General features: G+C 38.7%; 1 protein-coding gene across 6 annotated transcripts in view; it reads right to left on the bottom strand.

Annotated features, from left to right (window-relative positions):
* The window catches only part of robo2 (roundabout, axon guidance receptor, homolog 2 (Drosophila)), a 460,836-nt gene that overhangs the window by 237,593 nt on the left and 210,050 nt on the right, over positions 1-13,193 (bottom strand). The window contains exon 1 of one of the 6 annotated variants that reach the window (XM_073815544.1): positions 4,035-4,708. The exons of the other annotated variants lie outside the window; for them this stretch is intronic. Coding sequence (XP_073671645.1) covers positions 4,035-4,092 — 58 coding nt within the window. The 5' untranslated portion in view covers positions 4,093-4,708. Of the gene's footprint in view, positions 1-4,034; positions 4,709-13,193 lie in introns of those variants that run through there. 6 annotated transcript variants of the gene reach the window in all.

Genomic DNA, 13,193 nt, shown 5'->3' on the forward strand with positions numbered 1-13,193 from the left:
CAACAATGTCAGCGAAGTGCCCACACGCTGACCCCCACTTTAACCCTCATTATAGCTCCCCTACACCCTCTCTCTCGCCCATCATCCTCTCTCTCTCTCTCCCTTCAGCTACCCCTCACATTCTTTCTCAGAGAGCCTGTGCGTGTTTTAATCTGAATGCTAAACTGAAAAACAGGGCTGCACATCCTCACGCACACGTGCACAAATGCTTCCTGACTCCAGCGCGCCTGCTTTGCGGTCTCCGCGAGTACGTTTACATTACCGCAGGCCTTCGCTCGAAAATAAGCCACAATTACAACATCGATGCATTACAGCCCAACCAACTAGTGCAGAACAATCTCATTTAAAACCTGGGCCGAGCTTTATGACGCTCATCCACAAAGACCCCGGATCAGCTCGACCCCACAACCGCGGCTTTAATTACAGCTCGCTTTCAATTACGCCGAGCCCGTTCTCGCGATCGCTACTATTAAGCATACTACGAATCGTACGGCAGTGGAGTCGACTGGATGATAACACGTGCTTCAGATTGGAAAGGAAAATTCAATGAGATTAAAAAACAATAAGATTAAAACAAACCATCTTCTGCTTATTAGATTTTCTGATGAGAACAAGACTCTTGTTATCTCACATGCATCTCTTCAGAAGAGATTTCAACAATGTCTCAGATCTGCAAAAACACCAAAACCTGCAATGATATGATATGAGATTGGTATCTGAACCTAAACATGTTTATTTTGTAGCTCTTACTATACTGAATGTCAACAATTCTTGTTTATTTGTGCATACACTGTCCAATTTATTAAAGCCTACGATCAAAAAATGTCCACGAATGTCCAAGAAATCTCCACGAATGTCCATTAATTTAACATTAAAATAATGTTTTTTCAATTGTGCCTATAACATGATATTATTTGTGCATACACTCTGTTGGGTTATTTTTAACCCAGTGTTGGGTCAAAAAGAAACAAGTCCAGCCTGTTGGGTTGTAATTTAACCCTTACTGGGTTGTTTTAACCCAAAATGCTGGGTTGTTTCAACCCATTTATGGGTTATTATAAACATTTTCTGTGTTAATTGAACCCAATGGCTGGGCTTGTCCCATTTTAACCCAAAGCTGGTTTGAAAATAGCCCAGCACTTTTGTAGTGTACTTTCATAGCTTATATGACAAATACACTGTCAAAAAATCGTCAAAAATGGTCCCTAGCTGTCACTGGGGTGGTGCCCTTTATAAACTACACCTTTATACCTAAAGAGCTTATTTTAGTATCTTATTACATATTAGTACCAAATGTATCCATATATGTACCCAAATGGTGCATATTAGGACCTTTTTAAATGGTACTGCCCCAGTGACAGTTTGGGGCCATCTTTATTTAGCACATTTCTTAAACTATTTTAGGAGAAACATCTAAAAAAAGATATTTCAATGAACCATTAATCCAACATCAAGTTCATCTCTCTGAGCAATAACATGTTCCTCCGGCTTCTCATTGGTTCTCGCCATGCATCATGGAAAAGTTGCATTGACGTTTTGTTGCTAATGTACTGCATCTGATCTACTTCCTCTCCATCTCTCTTTCAGTCACGACTTGCAGATGCAGACGAGTACACCGTTCAAGGTTTAAGTTCCCCTGACGGTGCAGAATTGAAACCATAGTGTGCGAATAGATAGAGTGGTGTAGTCAGAGGTGGCTCACTTGGGACCACTGGGAGGCAGGTGCAAGTCTCCATACCTCCAGCAGGGGAGCTTGGGAGTGGGGCGTCATCTTGTTCTCCTCTTAGTTTTCAAGGAGCTAAGTAAACCGTGGGATCTGACCCCAGATAATAAGAGAAAACTGGGGCATGGAGACATCAAGATGAGAAAACTGAACTTAGGTAGTCGTGTGTGGGGTTTTCAAGGACAAAATGATGCAGGTTAGAGCAAACATTTCAACTAGAAAAGCATGGGTCTTTGCTAGGAAGTGACTGAAACAGTCCAGCACATGTGTGTATGATATTGTGTCATTAGATATGACCCTCAATGATCCCATAACACAAAAAAGTCTAATTGCTTGCTTTCAACATCTTGGATGTGTCACATCTGTTTGTGTTTACACTAACTAAGCACCAAAATTACCATCTCACCCAAATCTCCATTCTCACCCCTCCCATCTCAAGCAGCATTAATCACCCAGCCCCGAATACAACCAAACGTCTATGGCCATTCAGACCCAGGACAGCTTTGTTACAGACACAGCCTTTACTGAATGCATCTCCGCAACCTTTTTGTCCGCTTGAAGAGGGTTGCTCCTCAAAAAAAGACTCCTCCTTCCACCACCATGGCTGGATTACCGATCGTGGGCCAGGCAGGGGTAAGGGGTAAATGGTCCGCCGGAGTGATTCACAAGCTCTACACCCCTCTCCCTCCAAAAACCGAGGGCCATGCTTTCCTCCAGCGCCTAGCAACCGGCAGCTGGGGCGCAACAGAAACGGCTAAGAGTTTGAGCAAAATTGGGCCAGACTAGCAGGCTCCATGTTAGATACAGAGACAAAAAAACAAGAAACACAAGACAAACAGCAAGGCAGCGGACAAGTGCAGAGGGACAAAAGCAGAATCTGAAGCCCACAGCCTGATTCAACCTCTCATCAGTCACCTAAGGTCTGGCCTGAATTTCTTCAAAGAGCTCAAACAAAAAGCCAAGCAAACACTGTTAAGGGTGAAACGGGGCTTTCGGACAAAGGCGCTCTTGACACAGCTAATGTAATGTGTTTGCGACACTCTTGAAGATACATATGTGCTGTTTGTATAATAAAAAACACTTGTAGTGGCTTTAGTGCTATTTAAACACATTGCGCGCTATACTGTGTACAATTAAGTATTTTGACTCAATTAAGCAGCTAGCTTATACTAAATGGTACAGACCTTAGCAATGGGTAATTTCACATGACTACACACACAATGTGAATGTTCATTAATGTTTAATTAAGAAGTACTGAGTGATTAAGCGTCGTGATCCATGTTATTGTTATCTGGTCACATCGCATGATAAATTGTATCAGAGCGCTGAGAGTCATGAATCGAGAGAGCTGATTGGCTATCGAAGCGATCATAGCGTTACAATCTCTCCATCTATAAAACTGAGCAATTTTCAACACACGCCTACAGTGGGAAATATAGAGAAAGGATATGAACAGATGGAAAAGTGCATGCTGTTTGTAATTTTATATAAATCACATAAGCCCCTGTAAGTTTAACTGGAATGAAACTCCTTATGTCATTATTTTAAAGGGAGAAACATGCAGACACCAGAAGATGCACAAGATGTTAAGCCTGATAAAAGCAAATATCCACACATCAAACACTTACAAAGCATCTGCATTCAGTTGATTGATTCATTCAGTTTATCTGTTAAAACAATACACATGTGTCCATATAAACTGTACGTTTCTGCTTGCACTGTTTTTATTTGGGGTATAAGTGTGCAATTTTTGCACCACGCCTTGCACATCCACTGGTGTTTTTGCACAGCAGGTGTCACCCACATTCCCAGATGCGCTTGTGTGGCACCTGCTGAGGATCCACACCGTTTCCAAACCCAGACCAATACAAATGAGGTTTTCAAAACTATTCACATTAAACCAGACCTATAGTTTTTTTCTATAGGTAGATAAAAAAATGTATAGACAATATCCAACATGCATGCATAAATCATACTGTATGTGCAAAATTATATCACTCTATCTTACTGTATAATTATTTTTCTATAAAAAGCATAAAAAGCATTTAGCAGCAGCACACAAGGTTGTGGGTTTGATTCCCACGAAGCATGCATACAGATTAAATGTATAGACTGGATGCACTGTTTCTCACTTTGGATAAAAGCATAATGTAAATATAAAAATAGGAAACTCTTAGATTACACGATCAGACTGAAAACGGTATTTAAGAATTCAATAAGTGCAATACATAAGCAGCAAAGCACACATTATGATCCAAACCCAAAAGCATCTTATTCAAAATAGACCAAAGTCAAAAGTGGAGTAACTTACCATCCACATGGTGCAAGTACAATAATCCACAGAGTAAAAAGTGAATAAGAGGACTCATTGTGTCATAGTCCAGTTTTCAAATACTGGAGAAGTTTCTCTGTTCTGGACTATCTCTCTTATCACTCAGTAATTGCTCACATCCAGCTGAAATCTCAGAGTGCTCATGATGTGTTTTGGGTGAGGAATCAGATCCACGCACACGCGTGAGAGCCGAGTGCTGTCTCCCCGACTGTATTCACTATCATGCCAACTTCAGCTCGTTTACTTTCTATCAAAACTGGAGAAAATCTGCGGCGAGGGTGCGTAAAGGACGCACGGATCTCTCCAAGCGAAACGCGCGTAATTCTGCGCGCTCGGGTTTCTTCCGAAGCTCCACAGGCACGTTACCAAAACCAGTCCGCTGAAAAAAGTATAAAACGTCCTTGCGTTTAGTCACAGTCTAAATTTCTCGTCTGGGAAGCCCAGTTACCCGTGACCCAAAGTTTGGTTTGGCGCCGGTAAATCCGCGGTAAATCAGTCGGGCTGGCGCTGGCCCCGCGCGATCGCTCTGCGCGTCTCCGTCAGTGAGTATGAAGAGCTTTGGGAAGGGCGAGAGCTCCGCAGCGCTCCTACAGCTCCATATCTGACACCCCTGTGCGCACAGCTCCCGGGCCGAGCCAACACTGACGCTCATGCCTGAGAGTACAACAGCGAGGGGAGGAGGGGATGAGTGCTGGAGGAGGAGGAGAGAGGAGGCTGGAGAGCAGAGCAGAGAGATTTTCTCCAGTCTTGGCTCACAGCTTTCCTTACCACGATGCTGACCAGAACTATCAAGCGGACAGCACCACACCAGTGCGCACGGTCACTTACTACTCTTATTTTATTTTTCTAAATTGTAGCCTTCTAAATTAAACTGCTCAGAGGCGTATACAGTGTGTATAAAGATAGCAAGTACTTACTTTATTTATAGAAATACAGAATATAAAGTATATATATAAAAAAAAAATGTACACCACTGATGGAAATTAGTTATTAGTGATTGACGGCGTTCTTCTTCGTTGCCTCTACTGCAAAGTGATAGAGCATAATTTTGTATTCATTTTAAATCTCAAAAATGTGCACTGTGCACTGCCACCTATTAGCATAGATTGTGGATATACTAGCTTGTTTTAACACATATCATGATGTATATAATGTTATTATCAGTGCCTTGAGCGCGCCCTTCTTGCTTTCGTCTTTTAATCATTGAAGCTTAAAACAGACGCGCATGCACCAAAGAGGATTCGCTTTTATAACACTCACAACGCTGCGATTGGTTTAATGTTGGGCTACTTCACTCAAATCTGAGTTACAAAAATTGGGTCTTGCGTATTGACGCAAATACAGCAGCTGGATAGACAGACAGATGCATATGATATGCTGTCTTGCATTGCTGTGATCAAACTTTAAAATGTCATTTCAACAGAATTTACTCACACACTGACATTAAAAGTCATTTTGAATGAAAATGCATTTGGCACCGTTTTGAATTATTAAAAAACAAATAATTGCTGGTTGTCTATAACCTTTACCTGATGTTGTCATTTATGCAGTTTTGGTATGGGATGCTTTTAATGCTATTTAGATGTGACAGTATTTTTTTAAGTGAGCTGAGTGAGGCTGTGAAATGTGCCACAGCCCAACGACAGCACAGGGCATTGACTCGAGTCCGTATCTCTATCCAAGCATGAATGCAGCCTGTCTGCCTATCAGACCACTCTGTGAATGAATCTTTTGCGCCCCCTGATGGTTGCATTCCACATGACTGAATCAAACAAAGACATTGATTATTCCAACTGCATTATCACATCAATGACATTTAAGTACCTCACTGTAATTCTGTATTACTAGAAATATTGATGTTAAACAGGCACAATAAAATAGGCACTTAAATATTTGATTATTCCCTCATAGACATTTTTTACTGCAACCACTGGGAAAGGTACACATTGTTCCCTGCTAGTTTTTAGGTAGTTTAGGTTGGTCTTATTGATCTCCTACCCTAACCAGCTTTGTGGTACAACCATTATTTAAATATATGGTATATTCCTTATAGGGGAAAATGCGGTGCACACATTAAAGGGGACATTTCACAAGACTTTTTTAAGATGTAAAATAAATCTTAGGTGTCACCAGAGTACATATTTGAAGTTTTAGCTCAAAATACCCCACAGATAATTTATTATAACATGTTAAAATTGTTACAGGTGTGAGTAAACATGTGCCATTTTTGGGTGTGTCCTTTAAAATGCAAATGAGCTGATGAAATACAAACACTGTTTGCCATAAAGGTGGTTTGTTGTAATTGAAACTCAATTGTGCTGTCAATTATTTTCTCTCTCTCTCTCTCTCTCTCTCTCTCTCTCTCTCTCTCTCTCTCTCTCTCTCTCTCTCTCTCTCTCTCTCTCTCTCTCTCTCTCTCCGCACTAAATGGCAGTGCTGTGGTTGGATAGTGTAGATTAAAGGGCAGTATTTTTATATTAAGATCCCCCTTCTGACATCACAAGGGGAGCCACATTTAGCAAAACTAAGTTACTGGGTTGATCTTTTACAAATTGTTTAGGTTGATAGATGCACTGGGGACCCAGTTATACCACTTAAACATGATAAAAGTCAGATTTTCATGTGTCATGTCCCCTTTAAGGAAAATGGGAAATGGTTTCCCTCGCTCCCCCAGTAGACTATTTTTACCAATATATTTTTTTCTTCAATTGTTGCAGTTACAGCAATATATATCTTACTGATATTAATGGCTTAACAGTAAAAAAAAAACACATAAAGAAAACTGATTTCAAAACACAATTTCCATATAAATGTGCTAACACTGTTGAATGGGAATGGACACTGTTGAATAGATGTGCACAACAAGAGGCACCTGCCATACCTTTAAACTTAAGAAAGAAATGTTTATTTAACTTATCTACCCCTAAAGGTGTATTTAAAATGTCCAAGGTACATTTAAGTGTAGAAAATGGAGATAAGCAAGCCAGCTGAGATAAACTAAAACTACAGAAAACTAACAACCTGCACATTTTCTCTAAATCTGAATGTAGTTAAAAATGTAAACTGAAATTAGTCATATGTGAATTTATTTCAGGTAAAATACAGACGCTTTGAATTGTCTCTAAAACTCTGAATCAACACAACTGAAACCTGAGGCAGTGCGGCCCTTAAAAGAAAACCCGTAAAGTCATCAAACAGGGTTGTACTCTTTAGTAGTGTGCTTGGACTTGTGTGGGCCACGCAGAGGCCGGTGCAGGAATCCCCCGCTTTCAAAATGATTTCAAATGATTTGACATCAAAGGAAAATAAAAGTCATAGTATGGAAATCATAAAAAACTGCTCATCTCTTATAACCTCCTTTCAAACTCTCACATAGTAAACTCCTACTGCATACTTTTGCGGCGTCATCACTGTAGTTCTCTTAAAAGAGAGCTCTCTCAGTAGATACCTACAGTAATGATAGCTTTGACTCTTAGAAGCATTTTTCACCTCTGTTTGTTTGCGAAGTGGCATGTCGGTGCTTGCGAGGTCTTTACTGTTGCAACATTTAGTTTGTGGTGAGTGCCATCAACAAGTCAGATTCAGAGATCTCTCTCGATAGATTCATTCATGCGTTCGAGCGTCACGCTGAATGTGAATTCAATATTCCTTTGTTGACCCAACCGCTAGTTGCTTTCAAATGGAACGAGACTGAATGGCTCTGTGATGTGGGACACAGGTCAATCATGCAAATGTACAGCGGTTAAAAATGCACAAACTATGTTAGTCATAAACAAGATTGCTTATTATTTGTTAGTGGAGCTTGCTAAGGCACCCATGAATTTTGAATGAGTTTGAATTGTTTTGTAAAATAAAATACAATATGCATATTATACTGTATAACTAAAATCGGTAACACTTCATAATCTTGACATGTGTCAGCACTGCTACTTGGGCGGAGTGATTTGCACAACTCTGACCGAACTCTCTGCTCCTCACCAGGGGGCTTCTCGGGTGATGCGAGGAAATCACTCCGCCCAAGAAGCAGTGCTTCACCTTCTCAGAATATAGTTCGCAGTATGTATACGGTTACAAATCACAACATATAAATAGGAAAATGTTAGCGTATTTTGTCACTTATTTGGAGCAGTATGCTAGCTGGTGCCATTTACTTCCAGTGTTTGTGCTAAGCTAGGCTAGCGTGAGGTGCGTCAGACAGAGTTACGGCACGCACAGAGATGAAAAAGGTATGTATGGACTTATGAACTCTGGGGGATACGGTAAATAAGGTAAATTCCCAAAAAGTCAGCATGTTACTTTAAAGCAGATAGGACTGTAGTCTTGCATAACTGAAATAAATGCCCAAAGGCGTTGCAAACATAGCTGCCTAGTGGTGCGACTTCCGTAAAGGGACTTTGGACGCCTTAGCAAATTCATAAAAAATGTGAAGTAAGAAGAAATGTGTTACTGTATAGAAACCTGCTGCTTTGATGTAAGAAGAAAACAAACATTTAACAATATTTATCGAGTCACATTCTGTTGTGGATTTGTTCTGCGATGTTTAACGGTTGTAAACAGATCTAAAATAGTTACACATCCATAAACAACACACATCTCTGCTTTACGGCTAGATGAGAGAGCATTTCTCAAACCTCCATCTTGTTTTGAGTTCATTTATCTCTGTTCTAAATCTGTCTACTGTATCCCTGTGTCTGTAAAGGTACCCGCGTCCCAGTCAGGTGCTAAATATTGGCTGAAAGTGGATTATTTTAATTAAAAAAGAGAAATTTATCAATGTCCGGAGACAATTAGATTTGTTAGTTGAGGGATTAACCACAGTAAACTCTCCGAATAAATGGTACAAAAGCTGTCACTGGGATGGTCCCTTTAAGGTACTTTTTTGGTACAAAGGTGTTCATTTAAAAAGTGACACCTTTTGTACATTTTTCGGAGAGTGTATATAAAAGAACCCAATTACAGCCATTAGAAAAGTCCAAATGGTAAATGCAACAAATGATAGCCATCATAAAAAATATATGATTGAATGGCATATAAACACTTAAATGACCCGTTATTGTTATATTGCTGTAGCTAAAAGGCTTCCATGGGATATGCAAAATTCCTAAAAAGTGCTTCCTGAGTGCAACATCCATTATTTATTGCTTTTCCTTTGCTTGCATATTTAGCCAATTTTATGACACTTTTTCAACATTGATAAGCATTTACAGCACAGTCAGCAAAGAAAATCTGGCAATAATGACTTATTGTTAATAAAAAGCTGTTTTACGCGTCTAAAAACTCCGACACTCAGTCACCCAGAAACCAAAGGGTAAAAAACAAAATGCTTTCACTGAACACTGAATGTAAATTACTTCAACAAAGGAGCTTAAAAGCAGCAAGCTGTCAATCACAGGAAACAACCAGAGATTAGCATTCATATGGTTGAATAAAACCTTGGCTATTACAGGGTCGGCGTTTCATCTGGGCTCCGGTAAAGGCAAACAGAGACGTGAACAAACCCACCACCCACATCAAATTATCCTTCTCTTCCTCTCCCTACACCCCATCTCTCCATCATCTCTCACAGCACAATGGCAGAGTCGCCAGCAGCACCGACCCTTTCGTTTGTTTCCACCTAAACCAATCAGGCGCCTAACGCTGTCAACTCATTTGGCCAATTACGGGCATGTAATCTGATCAAAGCAAATCATCTATCAGGAACCTCTCTTGGTTTTTGTCTGTGGAACATCTGGTAAGGGAACCCAAAGGAAGCAGAGGTACCATTTTTCTAAAAAGGTCACGTTATTTCGTTCCTGATAGGTTTGGCTTTTTTCCATGTTTGATTTATGGTATTCAGGTGAACGCAGTCAGGATTTATCAAGATAAAACCTGAATGACAGCATCAAGGGGCTGTTTAGAAAAACCACAGCAAAGGTGTATTTCTCTGGTTTCGACATAAGATCAATAATTATTAAAGGCCCATATGAATTACAAGACCTTTCAATCTCACCACTTTATCTTGGTGGAAGTTTAGGAAACTGCTAGCTAAACAATTTTGGTGCGGGATACTGCTCTGAAGAATCACCGAAGAGAGGTTTCGCCCCTCAGTTAATGGACTTCCACCAGGTTTTGTGATGTCTACAACAGAGAACTGTGGTAAATGACAGGACATCTTTGGTTTAACGGCCCACCTTTAACCCATCATTTAAATGCTGTGACAGTACATACTGAATTAGATGAAGTATGTACTCATTGACTGTTAAAACAGTATAGTATATATAGTATGACTATGGATGAAATTCGGACGTACTAAATCTGCCACGCTGATGCATCATGTGACATACATCGTCATAACAACAAGTGAGCCATTATCTTGGATGATGGTATACCAGCACAATTCAACCACAAGAAAAACTGTTTTCTTTATGTATTCATTGTTCGAATTGATGGGGGGCTGTGGTGGTCCCGAACCTCCTATAAGCCCCCTATAAAGCACAAAAATATAAATTTGGAGGGGAACCCTGTTTTTTATTCAAATTAAAATACATGAATTTAAAATTCTTGTGCTGCACTGACATAAAGCGATAATGTCCATTATTTGTCCCAATTTCGCAATAAACTATTCCAAAAAATTTCTGTCTGAAACTCTCAAGTGCACCTCATGCTGTTTTCTGGAGGAATTGACAAATTGTTAGATTTAGGATGGGGTAAGGGGCTTTAAAAAATTCTTCTCAAACTATTATTTTACACAAATTTGAAGGGTGAAAAATTATTAGGGTTTGATTTAAAGGGGTAGTTCGGCCAAAAATGATATTTACTCACCCCCAAGCAGTCTAGGATGCATAAGTCCACCATTTTTTAGACAAACACATTTTCGGATATTTTAGAAAATGTCTTCGATCTCTCAGTTGTTCAAATGTAAAGTTACGGGGTCCACCTCCTTCAAGTCCAAAAAATTTGCATTTATCTTCACAAAAGTATTACAAACGGCTTCAGTAGGATAAACAATGACATTATGAGGTTAATCCTTGCAGTGTTGTCAGATAAATATCCATATTTAAAAACTTTATAAACTAAAATAACTAGCTTCCAGTAACACCACCATGAGTAAATCATGGGTTTAATATCATTTTGGCCAAACTATCCTTTTAAAGGTAATTTGGGGTTTCTTTGAATAAAACAAAAGAATAAAATGTTTGTTCAGGATCACATCTTACTCTGTGAAATCACGGCAACCCTATAATAATGGGGTGGGGGGGCTTAGCTAGGGGTCCCCCATAATCTTTGACATAATTCGAACACTGTATGTATTGAAATTTGAATAGAGCCATGTTACTAGTACTTTCCGGTGTTTTTGAATATAACAACACATTCTTCTTCTTCTTTGGTTGACTTTTCTCCCCGAGTGGATCACGGAATATTAAAGTGTCCATCGTATCCACACTTCAAAATCTTGCCAGAGGTAAGCAATTTTCACCTACTGTTTTCCGAATACTATGAATTCGGACATACTACTTGCCTTACTATTTTTCGCCTATTCAAATCTTTATAAAGGATGTATGATGCTTCAAGGAATCTGTTTTGAATGAATATAAAGTATAAATCACAAATAAATGTTGTTTAACATACAACAGATACTGTAAAGGTTAATCTTAAATCTATATTCTTTATAACTGCTAACAATAAATGAAATAATCCACCTGCAGCTTTGATTCTGATTGGTCAATTCACTCTTGGCTAAATGTCTAACCTGTGCTCATGTATAGCTCAGTGCACTGTGTTAGTAGCGTACGGAGCCCTTTAGGGGACATGGAGGTGGACAATATTTGGGATGAGAGGGAAAACTTTTTTTATAGCTTTTGCGTTCTCCCGAAAAGCTTTTTGCGTTCTCTCGCAAAACTTTTGCGTTCCCCCGAGAAACCTTTTGCGTTCACTCGCAAAAAGAGCCTACGTCACCTGAGGCAGTTCATTAGGCAATGGCATCATTGATGCCAGCTGTTTGTAGATATGATATATAACTACTGTTATTAAAGAATGATATAGTATTTCTTTGTATTTAAGTCCAAGTTCAAAATAACACTCTATAAACCGCTCCATTGTGAATGCATTGAGCTGTCTGAACCATTGCTGACGGGAGATAAAGTGTTTTTCTGAACTAAAAACATGACAATGGAGCGGTTTATAGAGTGTTATTTTCAACTTGGACTTAAATACAAAGAAATACAATATCATTATTTAATAACAGTAGCAATATGAGAGTATATCTGATTCGTAGATTTATCGTTGATTGTCTGTTTCAAAACGTATCATTTCTCTTCAAGCAAAATCAAACAATCCAGGGGATCTGCTTACAGAAAAAGATATGTTTATTGTATATAACAACACACTTGACAGATAATGTTAAAAATCTCTATTACTTAAATCACACAAGTTTAGTTCAGTGAATGTAGTGAATACTTTACTGTAAGTACTGCAAGTAATAATCAGTTTTCAATATAGCTGTAAGTAGCACTTGTATTTTGTAAAAAGACAGCAATTCAATGGCAAATTTTGCCAATTGCATGAAGCTTGTTTTTAGGATTCATACGTGTGGATTACTAAACTAAACTAAACTAATAAATAACATGTTCTAGAAGTGTTTGTTGTGTCAACTCTCACTCTTTTCTACCTGCTATTAATTGGGTTTAGTGCTTTTATGGAATTGGAGTTGCTATTGCTATACATATTTAAAGGCGTGCAAAGATAGGTGATATTTGTAATTATACACTGCAAAAAAAAAAAAAAAAAATCAAGAATTCAAAGAATTTTGTTTTCAGCAAAAAATATCTAAAAATTCTTAAAATAAGATGCTTTTTCTTAATGAGCAAAATGACCCAGGAAAATAAGTCTAGTTTTTACACCAAACATTTTAAATTTAAGTGATTTTGTGCATAAAACAAGCAAAAAAATCTGCCAATTGGGTAGGCAAATTTTTCTTGATTTTTTTTGCATTTAGTGTTTAAAAAATGTTCGAGATTTTTTTGCTTACCCCATTGGCGGATTTTTTTTATGCACAAAATCACTTAAATCTGATATTTTTGGTCTAAAAACTAGACTTATTTTCTTGGGTCATTTTGTTCATCAAGAAAAAGCATCTTAATTTAAGAATTTTTAGATATT

Source organism: Paramisgurnus dabryanus, chromosome 8, assembly GCF_030506205.2.
Source record: "Paramisgurnus dabryanus chromosome 8, PD_genome_1.1, whole genome shotgun sequence".
NCBI lineage: Eukaryota > Metazoa > Chordata > Actinopteri > Cypriniformes > Cobitidae > Paramisgurnus > Paramisgurnus dabryanus.